This window comes from Zonotrichia albicollis, chromosome 16, assembly GCF_047830755.1.
Source record: "Zonotrichia albicollis isolate bZonAlb1 chromosome 16, bZonAlb1.hap1, whole genome shotgun sequence".
Taxonomy (NCBI): Eukaryota; Metazoa; Chordata; class Aves; order Passeriformes; family Passerellidae; genus Zonotrichia; species Zonotrichia albicollis.
In genome coordinates this window covers 6,962,646-6,978,897 of record NC_133834.1, presented here as the reverse complement: position 1 = coordinate 6,978,897, position 16,252 = coordinate 6,962,646, and the positions used below count along the sequence as shown (strand labels likewise).

Below are 16,252 nucleotides of genomic sequence, written 5' to 3'. Positions count from 1 at the left end.
CAGCAAGTTACACAATGCAAATGAACACAGATGCTTCTAAAGTGTAACAATTATTAGTTTTATTTTTCAGCAAAATATTCACATAACATATCAGAATGGAATGGTACAGATGAGTTCAGACTGGTTTTTAATTAGTTTGGACATAAACATTTTTAAAATTTAAAAATTTTATGGTCAGAGTTTACAGATTTTAGTAGAAATTTTGATTCTTACAAAGCAAGTATTGCTTTACTATTGTCATTATTCCAGTCAATAATATGACTAATAACTTCTCATGTTGAACAAGTGCCTGACATTGACATCTTCAATAAATCAGCCCTTTGCAGATCAATCCAAGAAGAAAATATTATTAAACTGTGTTGCACAAAGTTTCTTCACTTCTTCTGTTAAAAAAAAAACCAAAAGAAAACCCCATCAGTCTTGTATTTTACAGAAACCTCCTCAAGAAAAACCCTGGGGATTGTCATGGAGAATATAAAACTCAAACAGAAAAACCCTAAGAGTTTCTAATGTAGAAACACACTTAATATTACTCTCTCTTCAGTAGGAGAAAGTCAAGTCTGATGCCTCCCACTGGCTGAAAGTGGTTTAAGTGTAAATGCTGGGCCTCTCATCAAACACTGCAATAGCAGCAGACTTGGCTTAACATGTAGTTAAGGGAAATATATGACAACTCCTTTTTCAGAGAAAGGAGGAATTAGGATATTCTGTTACAGTAAATCAAGTCTGCAAAACTTTTGCTTTGTGTTATTTGGTAGACTGATAAACTTCCTAGGTTTGTCAGGCACTGAAACACTCACTCACTGTTTCTCTGTGGCAGGTTTGATGCTGAAATACAGTTACAGAGACATTGCAAGTTACACAGCTCATTCCTCTTTTTAAAATGCAGCTAGGCTTTGGTCCTGCAAGGCAGGAATTCTTTCCCATTGTCTAAGGGAAGGATGTGCTAACAGGAGCACATTGCCTCCTGTTAGAATGGAGAGCCCTAGCACTGCTGCAAGATTCAAACAGATTGGCACAGAAATAGCAATGTAAAAGCTTATTGCACCTTAATGTTAATTCTCCCTCTTAGTCCCAGTAAATCATTCTCAAAAGCACGTTAGGAACAAGACAGTGATGGATGAGGATCACTGACAGGACAGCCACGATGTGTGAGTAACTAACCCTGCATCACTAACAGATGTAAATGTATTCATCTCTCAGCTGCAATACACTTTTTAAATGATGCCTAAACTAAGCTCACAGTGCTGCTCTCTATTATTTGAAGGAGGAAGAATGATTAATAATTAAGAATGCCTGCTGAATATTTATGCTGTCCCTTCACAGCTGGTAGTAGGCAGACTAAAACCTTAGGCAAACTCAGCAGCTCCATCAAAGATCAGTCCCTCTCTAGATTCCTCATGAGATGAGCTGTATTACTTCTCTAGGGGCACACATTTTAGGAATAACTGTATTTAAAGGTAATAAGAAACAATCCTTACCATTAACTTCAATCAGATTTACATTTTTTTGATTCAAAATAACATAGAGTTCTCGCTGGTCAGACTTTTTCCCAACTACCCAGTAATCACTCATTGCCTTCACAATAATTTCCTCGTCTTCATCAACTCTGAAAGAAGTTTTAAAAAAGTAAAGAAGGTGGCAGCAAGATTATCTTCAACAACTTTATGTGTAATCATTAGGAGAGCTCAATGTCAGAAACGGTGGTTGTGCAGTATCAAAGAAAACACCAGTTTTTGGCCATCATTCAGTCCAGGTGAAGGCTTCAGAAATGGCTGCTCAGGACATGCCCAAATGTGTCAATCAGTAATTTTTTCATTAACCAAACAATGCAGTGAAAACACTGAGAAAAGCACCTCTCCTCCCTTCTGGCAAGGACACACTTCACAGAATGAGGATTTGCTGCACACAGACCAAACACTGAAAGCTGGAGATGGTTGGTGATACTGAGCTTTCCCAGAACTGTTAAACCTGGACCTAAACCATGCTCAACAACTGGATATCTGCTATAAAGCTGTCACAACCCAGTTCTTCCATAATATGATGAAACACACTTTCTTCATTTAGAGAAAAATGGAAACCTTGTCCTTAAGCATAGTGGGAAAACACTTGTTGCTAACTGGAGTTAGGGGCATCCCAATCATTCAGCACTGTCATGTCCTCCTCAGCTTCTGCAGTGACAGAAGAGGGTCTCTCCCACCCTGCAGCATGACACCCACTGACTAAAGGTGTCTTCTTTTATCTTCTCTCTCAGCAGGGCTGCAGTAACTGCAAGGTTTGCATTTCATCCTTTGTCTCACCCCAGAAGCCACCAGCTGTGTCAGGGCAGGTGACACAGGAGAAGGAGGTGTCCCTGTCCTTCACACTGCTTTCCCAGATTAGACACACTCTTGTGCTTCCCATCCCATTTTCTATGACTACTCTGAAGCCTCCAATAGATGAGATACTTTCTTTGATAGAGGCCCTGGCCCTCTTTTAATTTTTTGTTTAAAAGGACACTAGAAGTTTGTTTTTTTTTTTTTTTTTAAGATGGACTACTTCTACCAAACATGAATAGCCAGCCATCAACAAAAAGACTGGAAAGGGCCACTCCTTTGCAAAGAAAAAAAAAATCTGCTTGACAGGAGGAGTTCCAGACTATTTAACAGTCAGGCATTACCTGGAGAAGTCACTGTTGATGTCACCGAGAATCTTCATGAGGTCAGGGTGAACAGATGCAAGTGACACACTGGGGGTTTTCCTCATGTGAATGGTGCTTTTCTCTGCCAGGTTCATGTGATTGAAATAGATAAACTTAAACTGAGGTTCCTTCTCAGCCCTAGGAAGATTTAAAAAGAAAAAGTGATTTGTGAATACCAACATGCTCTTTAAGCACAGGCTTCCCAGAGAATGGGTAGTGAGCCAGTGCAAAGCTAACTTACCCAGCCTGGACTTATCTTCACACTGAAGAGACTTGTGGGATTGAAATTCATTTTAACCCAGTTTAAAAAAAACAAGACAACCAAGCCAGCAGAACCAGCCAGTATTTCCCCTTCTGCCACTCAGGCTGCCAGCAAACACACACAGGGGAGCCTGAAGGCCTTGTCCCACTTCAGAATAGTAATTAATTTGCATTTTTCTAATAAGCTGTTTTTTCCTGGCCCCATTTTGTTCCTGCTGCTCTCCCTTATGCCAGTCAAAGCTGATTTGAATGGATCCTGGGTCTTTAATTTGAGCAATAAGTCATCTTCTATTCATGTTTTTGTTATTTGTTACAACCAAGAGAACAAACTCTTTCTTGATCCAGGCAATTAGATTTCCCCCCACATCATTTTGTGGGCCAAGCAAGAGACTATTTTCAAACTCCTGCCTTGGCAGTCTTCCTCCATTTCCTCTTTGATGAAGTTAATATTAAAAACCTAGAGCTGTAATTTTTTGTAGAAGTCATAACACATTCAGACTGACCAAAAACTGCAGCAACTGGTACTTGAGGCAATGCATTATTTAGAAGGAGAAGATATTGTGATGACACCGCTCACCTTAGCAAACAACCAGATACCCCTGCTCTCTGTCACCCACATGCATTAGTGTCAAGGAACTGTATCATGTTTTCAGGACACCATGGCATTAAACTTTTAAAGAGTTAAAGCTGCCAAAGCCAGTCCCAGATGACATCTAAAAACCCCAAGTTTAATGATTTAGTAGATTGGCACAATTTCAAGCACACCCTATTCTATCCTGTGCGATTTTGCTGATTTGGGATGGTGACACTGACAGAGTTCACTCACACACCTATCTTTGGTTGAATTCTTTTATGTTGCCATATGGGTACTGCTCTTGCTTCCTAACTAATAAATCTATCAAAAAATAAATGCAATTTTATTGCAAGTCAGCTCTAGTTCTAAGTGAAGGATATTTTCTAAAGCATTAGCATCCTTTTTCTTCTGACTGTTTTTTGCCCCTCAAGTAATTACCTTAGTCCTGCAAAACAGGAAAATAAAAGACCTTTTTTCCTCACCTACTATACATGGCAACACTTCAAGAAGCAGTAATCCTGGAAGAGTCCTCAACAGTAAAGCTTCCACTGCAACCAAATAACTTACTCACTAAAATTGCCATTTCAGCCAGACAATAAACATTTGTTCCTAAATTAGTAACACCTCTTGTTACTTCAGGGAGAGCCAGATATGCAATAACATGCATTTATGAACACTTAAGATGCAGAAAAGCAGACAAGCATTGCTTTAAGTACACCATTGACGCTTTCAAAATGTGGGCTCGTTATTTAAGCGGTTCATTTAATCTAAATTTCACCAGCTAATGAGGAAAAGAAGTGTGGTACAAACCCTGATATTCTCTTGTTGATGTTGTATTGCTCACATATGTCTGATGCCAACACCGTGAGCTGAGGCCCAACAATGCTGTCCAGTTTTCTGCAGAACTCCAGTGTGGGTGGAATTGAAGCTGTCAGGCAGAGAAAGGCAGAGGTGAGATTCTCTCCCCACAGCTCAAGGTTCACTTTCTGCAGTTGTTTTCTTAAAACAAGGACAAATTTCAAAAGTCCAAGGACAAATTTCTCCCACAATTCAAACCTCAGAGGTGAATTTGAATATGGCTAAATGAAGCAGTATTTAGTCATTTTATTGTGTAAAATGAGTTACTTGAACCACGGGAACAAAGATAAAAGACTGATAAAAGCACTCATGAAAAAGAGACTCAAATAACAAATTAATATGAGTATTTTTCAAGAGTAAAACAAGCTGCATGTCAAAGTATTTTACATATAAAAGTCTTGGCAAGTAATTGATGCTAATAGGTACTTACCATCAATCATAAAGCAGACAGCTGCACTCATTGCCTGGAACAAAACAAAAGCAAAAAAGCCATTTACAACAGAGTCAAATAAATGACAATACTTTAGAGAGCTCACACACAGTTGAGAAGAGATTTAAAAATCTTTTTTAAAGGTAACACTTCAATAGGATAACCTTTTTGCAGTCCTGCACAACTCAGGTTAGCTATGATTTTAAAATTCAGCTATGATTTTAAAATTCAATTAACTGCTTAAGTTGTAGGGGAAAGATAAAACTTGGTAAAAATGCATTTTATACAAAGATATCTGCAAGAAATTCCCATTTAATGTAAGAACAAAATATTTTTTGTTTTATTCATTAATCCCATATAAAGCAAAGCATGAAATCACTTAAAGCACATGAAGGCTGGTATTTTGTTTGAATAAAACAAAATAATTGTTTGTTTTGTACAGGGTACAGGAGAGGGAAGAAGAAGATTCAAGCTTTAAAGCTTGTTTCTAGGAATGCCAGTTTTGTGTCTCTTATAATGCACCTCTCTATACAATTCCTAAGTATTTCACATCATTGTCACCTTCACTGCACAATGATTCCTAATCTGAGGAGTAATTGCAGAGGAAGCTGTAATACCTTATAAACAATTAAGTGAAGCTCTTCGTAAGTGTCATCAGTGTTAACAAATATTTTGGGGAAACGGCATTTTGTTTCTGGATCATTCAGATTTAAAGGTCCAGTAAGAAACCTAGAAAATAATTCAACAGGTCAGATGTGATGAATACTTGTATTTCAGTTTCTTGAATTTAACAGGTGTTCTCCAAACTTGCAATTAGGAGTTCTCATGATTAAGGATGTCCAAACCCACAATTATGCAAAAGAATGTTGCCCACTTGCTTAAGTACAGAATTCCTCACTAACATGCTGAGTACAGAGGAAGAACAAATAGATAAATCCTAGATTAAACTGCACCTTTGTCTGGAGAGCTTGACTGAAAAGAAATTACTGGAACAATTCCCAAATTTGTCATACAGTGCATTAAGAACAATGGGAAGAAAAATAAATCTGCAGTAATGTTAATGAAGCATTTTCTCTTTTTTCCAAGGGTCAAGTTTTACATTTGCAGCAACAATTGTGTGACCCTCAGGAACGAACTGTGTGTGGAATATGTACTCAAAACACACACACTCCTCCCAAATGCTCTGCCTGGGGGGAAGAAGCAGTAGATGGTGGCAGTAAAACAGGACCTACCTTCCATAGTGTTGGAGATTTCCTGGCATTTCCGCACGTATTGGAGAATCTCTTCCTGCTAACTGAGGGGGAAGAGAACATACAGGAAAAACAGCTTAGAACAGAGAGAAGAGAGATTCCTCTTTGGTGTTTTAGCCTTTAGTACCAGATAAACAGGAACAAAAGACCAAAACCACCCCATTACCTCGCCCCTCAAAACCCCCAGCCCAGCTACCTCAGGCTCCATGTGCCTCGGAAACAGAGATGTCGTGAGATATTTGTACAAAATTCTCATGTCATCTTGCTCCAGTCCACTCCTAGAACACGGTGGGGAAAAAGAAGCAAATTATGTTTGTGCTGCAGTTCAGATCACACATTTTCCATAACTAGCTCAGACCAATGCCTTTCTTACTGAATGGCAGCCTGACTCATGTTTTCTCATTTTCATCCAACTCTGTCACTAATTTAAAAGCTTCCCTATTATGGCACTTACTCATAGGACTACAAATTGAAGAAACACAAAAGAATTACTGAAGTACCTACCAGATAAGCTGGTCATTGTAGAGAAATGCAGTGTACTTGACTATATTCAGGCTCTCTTCCATCCTGTTTATAAATGACTGGATTTTCAAGTAAGTCATTTTATCCAGTGGAAAGAAGCTGATTCCACAAAACACATCCAGCAGATCACAAGACTGTAAGTGCAGTGTCTGCAAGTACTGAGAGAACAACAACAATTGGCTTTTAGAATTCAGGAAACTGCCAGGGTGTAGATTTAAAGGACAAATTCGAGTCTAATCCCCAACAATCTGGACTAAAAATCAAAGAAAAATCTGCTCCTTCCAGTGCTACTTGTCTGACACACTCGTTCATGTGGGGACAGACTTGTATTTGGACTGAAGGAAGCTCAGTTTAGGTTAGACATGAGAAAGTTTTGTACAATGAGGGTGCTCACACACTGGCACAGCTTGCCCAGAGAGGTGGTGACTGCCCCATCCCCAGAAACATTCACAGCCAGGTTGGACACAGCTCTGGGTAACCTGATCTGGCTGAAGATGTGTGCTCATAGCAGGGGGCTGGCCTAGATGGCCTTTAGGGGCACCTTCCAACCCACACCACTCTGTGATTCCATGTGTGAGTGCATGAATGGGATTCCAGGCATCACTTTGCTTTTATTTAATCATTATGAAAACAGCTTTCAAGGAAAGTTCAAGATCTCTTGAGAGTATAAGCAAGCAAAGCCTATCTCACTGATATTTAATTTCATGTTCAGTTGTAGAAATAGGAACAGATGCTTTCAATGTGTAATGGAATAAATAATTTCCATTACTCACTCTCTTGATGAACTGTAACCTTTAGCAAGAGATTACAAATGCACTGTCAAGTGGTCTGTGGAAGATGCTTTATCCAATGGCTCCCTCTACAGTCACTTCACATTACTGAATGCCCACAAGAAATACAGACCAACAGGGTGACAGATCTCTGGCACAGCTTGTGAATCTCTCTGTTTCAGCAATAAAAATTTATTACTTTCTTTTTTGCAAAGGTCTACTTTTAATTTAGTCTGGACAGCAGCACACACCAGCTCATCATGGTACTCCTTGTGCCAGTGGTGTTTATTCTGGAGTCTACCACAAGTCTGACAAAAAAGCAAGACCCTCCCCAAGTCAACAAGCAAAGCCTGTACTTTTGTTTATGCTGTGACAACACTGTGCCATTCTACAAATCTGTTAAAAGAACAAAATTTTAAACATTACACAGTGCCTACACTCCATCACTATCTCAGATCTCAATACCACAAAGTACAAACTGGTAACAGCAGTCCTGTTTCCTTGCTTGCAAACAAGAAAAATGGGGGCAGGCACTTTTCAAGTGTGATGACATTTCTCATGTAGGAACTCAAAATTGTGACAGATGAGACTGCTCAGTGACTTTATGTGAAAAATAGGTTTTGCCTTTTATCCTTTCACTAAAACATCAGCTATTAAATAACATTCTGAAGACCACTTATATGCATGCAATATTTCCTGAAGCCTTCTTAGGATTGGCTACTAATTCCACACAGCGGGTGGAGTAGGGGGGAGGAGTTAAAAAATTCATCTATTCACTATTTCACAGTATGAAGGACTTTAAGCATGCAGGTTGTGGAATCTCCACCCCTGGATGTTTCCAGGTCTCAACCACCCAAAGCACTGGGCAGGAGAGTTTAAATCCAGTGTTACCCTGCTTTGAGTAGGAGGCTGAACTGGATGACCTCCCCAAATTCCTTCTAAGCTCAATGAATCTTCAACAGTCACTCAAATAGGTCTGTACAAACTGTTATCACAGTAACCAATTCAAACATTAAAGCAGAACTTTGAAAGAATGAACACAATTCCATCAGAAAAAAGATCCAACAGTTAAGTTGTTCCATCAAGTCATAACCACGCTTGTGGTTCAACTCCACTGAAAGAACCCCACTCTATCAGAAAAAGCAGGAAGTATTTGACAAAATGAGTAACCACACACTTTGTGTTGACTCTACATCTTTTCCACTGCCTGTGTTTTATAGTCACATTGCTGCCACTTTTTCTTTTTTTTTGTGTTTTATTTCCAGTGCAGAATCACAGTATGGGCCTGAAAAATGAGGTCTTACCCGATGGAAGAATTTCTCTAGTCTCTCCTTTAGCACTTTCACACCCCCATCTTCCATGGCTCTCAGGAATGTGCCATTGAAAAGCTAAGAGTTTAAAGACAAAAAAAATCACGTAATTGAGTAATCATTTACAGAAATTTCTTGTAACTTGGTTATGAATATAGATTACAACATAACTCCCATTCCTTAACATACTCCAAATCAATCCAAATGTATCCCTTCTTTACTGAAAATCATTTAAATTTGCAGAGTCCAGGTATAAATGGCAGCAGAGGCAAGAATTTATGTGTGATTGATGTATCTCATGCTCTTGTCTTGTAAAAGGCCTTGAGCCCCCAGAGTTAACCCTACCTTGTACATGCTGTAGCACTGCTGGAGCACTGAACTGTAAACCTTGTCCTGCAGGAAAGAGAGCAGCACATCAGTAGGAGCAGAGGCAGAAGGACAAGAATTTTGGCAGAGCTACACATAACATGTGTTTTCAAAGAGCCAGCAAAGACACAAATCAGAGAAATCAACCTCTGAAAAGCTAAATGGCATTGTCAGTCAGCATCTAGAAATGTCTCTGTATTTATAAAGTATGATTTCAGTGAAGGCAGTCCCTTCCCCCATCACATTTAGTACCAAAAGCACCTTCAGAACTCATGCCAAGGATTCCAGTTACAAACAGTGCCCTTCCCTCAGGCCAGTGGTCAGTGAAAATGATCCTCTTTCTGATGGCTCTCTTCATCCAAATGAAAGGCTGAAGAATGTGGGACACTACAGCAGGTTTTATGGGGCTGAGATTTAATCCAGATCAAAAAAAGATCATTTTATCTGGCAAAATAGAGTCCCTAGGACTCCAATCCTGTTCTTAGGACACAGAGAGGAACAAAAGTAATGCACACTGTAATGAACAGGGGCAGGATAACCAACCAGCTTTTTAATTATTATCCCACCCTGCCAAATACCCTTCCTGTATACAATTCAACAGACATAATGATTCTGCAGCTTGGACAAGAAATCCCATCATAGTTATGAGTTTTTTTGGTTTTCCAGATTAGTAAATATTACTAGCAGTCTTAAGAAAGTAATGACATATATACTGGCACCTAATAAAAATACAGAGATTTAAGAACTTAATTAAACAAATGGCTCCTAAGAAATATTCACCTACTCCAAGCTGAAAGTCTCACAGCTGAATATTTCACCAGTGTTTATTGAATGATCTTGAACTGTTCTCTTGATAATTCTCTATTTTGTCCTCTTTAAATTTCACTGAAAAGTACTTTGCCCTTTTTCCATTTATGAAGATAGATTTAGATACATATAAAATCCATTTAACAGCAGTTCAAGAAGAATTAAACTAAGATATTTCTGGATGGAAGTACTCTCAAAAATACAACATAACTCATTTAAAAAAAAGGAAAGATCATTATTACCAGCAATTCTTCTTCCTGATATTCATAGACTGGCTTTCCATCTTTGTGTTTCTCTATGATGGGATTCCGTACAACCTAGGAAGTGGAACAGGCTGGTATGAGACAATGCAGAATGCATTGAGAACATTGCAGGATGCTGGTTTAGGAATATGCATATCACGTGCATAAGTACCATGACCATCCAAAAGTTTTCTTCAGGTTCGTGGAAAAACTGTCTATTCTTCTGTGTATGTAGGGATTTTGCAGGTTTTGTTGGGCTAAAGGTCCTGAAAAGAAAACATGTAAGTAGATATAGATATTTATACATGCTCACAAGAAGACATATAACTGAGATATTTAAAATACAGTGCTTGTGCCAAAATAATCACCCATGCAATCAGAATTCCTACCTTGTGAACTGCACTATAGCTTCACACAGCCCCACATTTCTAATTTTTTCATTCTTTTCTACTTCATTTGGATGATAGAAGAGAATTTTCTTTTCTTCCTAAAATTTGAAAAAAGAATCCAAGCAAATGCATTTTAACAAAATCAAAGAATATTGAGTTCGTGGTTTGTTTGTTTTTTTAATCCCTTAATAACATAGGCAGAATTTTATTTTGTACCAAAATGGATTTCTGTAATAATGGATGAAAGATATATTAAGCACATTTAAGCAGTCAAACATCCATGATATGTCAAAGGGCTTTGTAAATGGAAGGCTATTGATATCACAGGCCCCAGTTACTTCTGGGCCTGTTCAAAGCAAGGCGAGCTTCAAAGGCAGCTCAAAGCATGACAAGCTTCAAAGGGAGCTCAGATTGCCCCAGGCCTTGTCCAGTCATGTGTTCAATACCTCCAGAGATGGGAATCCCACAACTTTCCAGCCCTGCTCTGATGTTAGATCACTTCACCTTGAAGAATTTTTTTTTCTATCTCATCAGAATTTCCCTCCATCCATCCACCCATCCTCATTCTTTCACTTCAAGAACCAAACTCCATCATCTACTGCTTTCCTTCAGGCAGAGACTGCCCTCTGCCCCCTTTCCACATTGTCTCCTCCAGAATGCACAAATGCAGTTATCAAAGGCTCCTCTGGTACACACAGCCTGCACCCCCTGACTGACTCACTCAGGGCTTCTCCACTAGGCTATTTCAGTTTGCCAGTAGTTTTCCTACTCTGGGAATCCCTGGAAGAGCACAGCACCCACTGTGCTGACCAGAGGGGAAGCATTGGCTTGGCCGGACCTGCTGAGCCACCCTCCCTCCCTGCCTCCCACAGTCACAAGCGCTCACTGCTGATTCACGTAGGACCTGTTGTTCACAGACTGCCTGGTCCTGTTTTGCAGAGCTGCTCCCAACCAGTCCACCCGACCTGCCACGGTGAGCCAGATCATTCCACCCCACACGCGGGGCTGTGCTGAGCTCCAGAGGTTCCTGCCGGCCCAGTCCCCAGCTCGCTGGGGTCCCTCGGGACAGCGCCTCATCCTGCAGCGGAACAACAGCTTCCCCCGGGCCGGAGTCACCCGGAGAGTGCTGAGGGCACGCTCAGCCCCCCCAGCCTGTCACTGCTCTGTGTGTAAGTACTGCTGCGTTCAGGAACTATTAAAGCTGAACCACACGACACGCTGTCACCTAAAGCGAGAGACCAGAGCTTCCTGACTCTCCTTACTAAGGGACACAATGGTGAATAAACACTAGCAGTAACTTGACTGTAACTAAGCTAAACAGTAACCTTTCTACCATATTGTAGCTACGTCGAGAAAGATTTTTAGACAAAGTTAAAGCATCAGCAAAACAGTTGCTGACTGTCCAGCTCCCCATCTACAACATACGCCCGGCTGCAGACAACACCTCTGGTCACTGTTTCCTTTCGGTGTGAGGCAGTGCCAGACCCCAATGGGGTCGGCAGTCGTGCCCGGCCCCGCGGGTACCCAAATGCCCGGTACGGATGCGGCGGCCGCGGGCCGGGAAAGCCGCAGCTGCCACCGCCTTTGTCCGGGGCCGCTCCGCAGGGATAGCGCCGAGCCCGCACACGCTGCGGCCGGGCCTCGGGCACGGAGGGACAGCCGCGCCTTCCCCGCATCCCCGGGCGCGACATCCCCCCGGTACCTCTCCCTCTTTGGGCCCCAGCTTGGGGTTGTAGATGAAGAAACTGAGAAGGGTCGGAGCGAGTTGCTTCTCCTGGCCGGCCGTCCCCGCCGCCGCCATCCTGAACCTGGGGCCGGCAGCCGCCAGACACCATCGGGGATCGGCCCGAGGCCGCCGCGGCACCGGCCCCGCCGCGCTTCCAGCGGCCCCGGCCCGGCCGCGGTTCCGCCTCCGCGCCCCGGAAGCGCAGCGGCGGCCGGGAAGCGCTCCCGGCCCGGGAGCCCCGCAGCGCCCCCAACGGCGGCCGCGGGAACGGCGGGAGAGGGAGCTCGTGCCGGTGTTCCCTCAGTCGAAGACTGACTGTGCCCGGCGTTCCCTCAGCCGGGGCTTGTGCCCGGTGTTCCCTCAATCGGAGCCTGCCTGTGCCCGGCGTTCCCTCAGCCAGGGCCGTGCCCGGTCGGGATCGCCATTCCTGCTGGGGTCCCGCTCAGCCCCGCCCGGCAGCCGCTCACAAGCAGAGGGGGCCCGGGGTTCCGCGGTTCGCTCCCCTCTGGCTCGTTCGGAGCTGCCCGGCAGCTGCAAAATGTAGAAGTGCTTTGTTCTTAGAGGTAGAATCCGAGATTTGAAAGATGAAATCAAGTTTGAATAAATTGAAGGAATTGGCATGCAGCATCACTTAGTTCAGGTCATCCTTTTGCCATAAGTAGAGATATTATGTCTATTCTGATTATTTTTCCATTTTCTGTCTGGCGCATTTAAGATAGTGGAATTTAGCTAATAAAATAAGCTTTTCTATTACTTTTCAATTCCCGTTATAATGAAATTCAGTGTGAGCTAAACTAGAAGTAAAAATGGCTACATGGTGAGGTGTATAATTTTCTTCTCCCCAGGAGTGTGAAGTTTAGGAATCTGAGTAAACTAAAGTTACATAGTTGCTTCAGTAAACACCTGGGTAAGGTGTAAAAGATAAAATTGAATATCTTATTCCGCCAAGTCATTTAGAAGAATGTACTAGTAAACTCTTAAAGTTGTGCCAAATTAAATCTGAAACAAGGCAGTATTTCTTGAATTTGTAATTTTTTTTCCTTCTGTTATTGTTTCAGTTCCTATCATCACTCTTAGTTTATATTTACTTTCATTGCCAGTAGTATCATCTGTGTAGTCTTCCTCAGCCTCAGCAGCTGGTGTATTCCTTGAGAATCCAACCCAGTGCAGTAGGAGCACTGTGTGGAATAGAGATGCTCTAAGACTGCAGCAATTTAATATTTAATGTGTGCACTCAAAAAGTGAACGGTGTAAGCCAGAGAGGGATGACCACTGTTTCCCCCAGGGCTGCTGCAGTCAGCTCCATCCCATCCCTACTTCTTTGTGCCATGGCAGCAAATCCCACTGGAGTCAGCTCCATCCCGTCCCTCTTGCCTTGTGCCATGGCTCAGCTTGCAGTTTGGATATGTGGGTTCCTGGGTGTGAGTTCAGGCTCCTTTCCCTGGCTGCAGAGATCCCCACCACCTTGGCTGTCACCTTTCCTGCATTTTAACTCAAACTGCTCAAGAGTGAGCAGCTCCCCCTGGAGTGACAGGACAGGCTGAGCCCTACCACAGGCAGAGCATTTCCAGACAGTCCAGCTCAGAAGAGCTGTAGGAAGTGTTTCCAAAGCTGCAGAGAGAATCTGCATTATCATTTTGTGGTAATTTCAGAGGGGTCACAGCAGAGGGTGACTCCTTCCCATTGCCAGCAGGCAGGATGAAGGAAGACCCTGCTGTGCTGAGCTCCCAGCATTTCCCTGAGCAGGGTCTGAGGAAGGATCAGGCCAAATGTGTCAGGATGAGGTATCCACATGCAGTAAATCTCGTTTCCTCCCCTACAGCTCTGAGTTAAAATTCAGCAGTGTGTGCAGTATGGCTCTTTCATTGAGGTCTGTCCGTTTGAAGGGTGCAGCACACTTGAGACAATTTCTGGGAACATCCAGTCAGGGTTGAATATATCAAACAAAAGGAGCCAAATTCCCCTCCTTGATTGTGTTCCTCTGCAGGCAGGGAGGAGGTGTTGATCAGGTCAGAGTGGAAGTTAATTTGTTATACTACTCTGCAAAAAAAAAGAAATTATGAAAATTGGTGGTATTGATTATCAAGTTTAATAATCTCTCACCAAAGAAACTAAAAACCAGCAGTGACTGTAGATTTTTGCTTGTGCTGGATGGAATGTTGAGCTGTGTTTGTTCAGGACTTAGCAGGATGGACACCCTGGGCTGTGCCTTGGGGTGCCTGTTTGCTGCTGCAGTACCAACACTGCTGCAGGGAGATATTGGGGGTACATGGAGCTCCATTGGGCACTCATTGTAAAGGGGGGTTGCTGAGGAAGGCGTTTGCATGCCCAGTTTTCCCTAGGAAGGGAATTCATGTATGTGTAGTGATTGCTAACATAATTTTGCTCAGTGCAACCTCATCTCCAACTTGACATTGCTTTTGGTGGAAGTATTTGTGAGAATCTACAATGAGCAAGTGATAACAAATTCAATTAAATTATTACATTTCTAATGTGCACATTAACAGGGCATGAAGAAACTTCAATTGTGGTTCCAATTTCATCCCATCTTCTTAATTGTATGTGCAGTAACACCACACCTTGACATTTGCAAAGTGGCATCAGATCACCCCGAGTTTGAAATGTGATTCCCAGCCCATGATTATGTAAAATTAAACTGCTGCATAAGTACATTGGGAATTTGCAGGACAACCCTGCATCAAGGGACAAACAATTAACAGCTTTATGAGTGCTTTCCAATTTGTTTTTAAGAGTACATAGAAGGAAGAAATAGTACTGTGCAGCCATATGTTTTGGTTTGTGGAGCCTGTTTCTGGATACTATTTTGAGCACTTCCATCAGCTGTGTAGTGGCAGACTTCACAAAAAGGTGTGCTATAAATCACTCTGGGTGTTAGAGCTGACAGCTTTAAATAAATACAGCTGACAGCTCAAATAGCTGCTCCATTGACAGTATGTGGTCTAAATGTGTTAACAAATGCGTGGACTCAGCACTTTGGGATTAGTTTAGCAAATAAATTACAAAACAATGCTGTGACCCAGCAAAAAGCACAATGCCTGTGTATCCCTGGGCTGCAGGCTTTGTTAACACTGCAACAGGCCAGTGGAGCTGTGTGGGAAAACACAAGAGTGCAGCCGGAGCTGGGCTCCTGCTGGGGCAGCCCTCACATCCCCCAGGCTGCTTCTGGGTGATGTCAGGGAACGGGAGCAGCGCTGGGGCTGTCCTGGTGAGTTATGGTTTAATAATGGATGCTTTTGCTTTGCAGCACCACAGATTCATAAAGGGAGGCAGTAACTTCACACTGGCTTGGGTTATGATTAAGAGTACAAAGTTACTGAGTAGCAATTATTGAGAAAACTACTTTCAGGGAAAACTTAAGATGTTGAAATATTTTTGTTTGTTTAATATTACTAGTTTCTGTAGGAAAGCTGGGAAGAGAAGATGAGGAAGGGGCTAGGCAGTTAAAAGGATTTCAGCTCTGAGGATGGATTGTATTAATAAGTTAATTATTTCCATTCTCAGCACTGCAAAAAATGAGAATTACCTTAAGAATGATGTCACAGTTTGACATATTTAAGGCATGGTATTTTTCTGCTTAGAGGTTGAATAAAGCTAATGAGTTTTTTATATCTTAATTTTAACTGTTCACAAATACAGTACACTGGCACAAGGTGTCTACTTAATGTGAACATGTAATAGCACTCTTGAGACCTGTATTTTAAGGGAATCATAAGTATTCTAGTGCTTTCTAAAAATGTATTTTTATAGTAGTTGTGTCCATTGTATGCAATGTACAACTGGCAATTCTGAAAACCAGGTGCAATTTCTATTGCAATCTGTAGGCATGACTGCCAGTGATGGCTGATTTCTGACTGCTGCTTTCATGTCAGATTGTGGTGAATGCAGATTGATTATTGTTTCCATCCTATTTGTTAAATATGTACTTACAGTGAGCACCCATATCCATATGTTAAATGGGGGTTAAAAATGGTCAGTATGTTTAGTTTTTCCTTCCTTGTCAGTCAGTAAAACCCTGCCCAGGAGCTTTCTCAATGACAGGGGCCTGC

At 42.0% G+C, this 16,252-nt stretch overlaps 1 protein-coding gene across 1 annotated transcript; it reads right to left on the bottom strand.

Annotated features, from left to right (window-relative positions):
- Window positions 1–44: 44 nt before the first annotated feature.
- On the bottom strand, window positions 45–12,398 carry CCZ1 (CCZ1 homolog, vacuolar protein trafficking and biogenesis associated). The gene is made up of 15 exons (XM_074552632.1): window positions 12,162–12,398; window positions 10,460–10,557; window positions 10,243–10,336; window positions 10,071–10,145; window positions 9,001–9,048; window positions 8,650–8,733; window positions 6,558–6,733; window positions 6,250–6,331; window positions 6,036–6,097; window positions 5,421–5,532; window positions 4,804–4,837; window positions 4,326–4,443; window positions 2,660–2,818; window positions 1,482–1,609; window positions 45–383 (listed from the first exon to the last, which is right to left on the bottom strand). The coding sequence occupies exons 1-15, from the start codon at window positions 12,258–12,260 to the stop codon at window positions 328–330; spliced, it is 1,425 nt and encodes a 474-aa protein (XP_074408733.1). The 5' UTR covers window positions 12,261–12,398; the 3' UTR covers window positions 45–327.
- Between the last annotated feature and the right edge of the window lie 3,854 nt (window positions 12,399–16,252).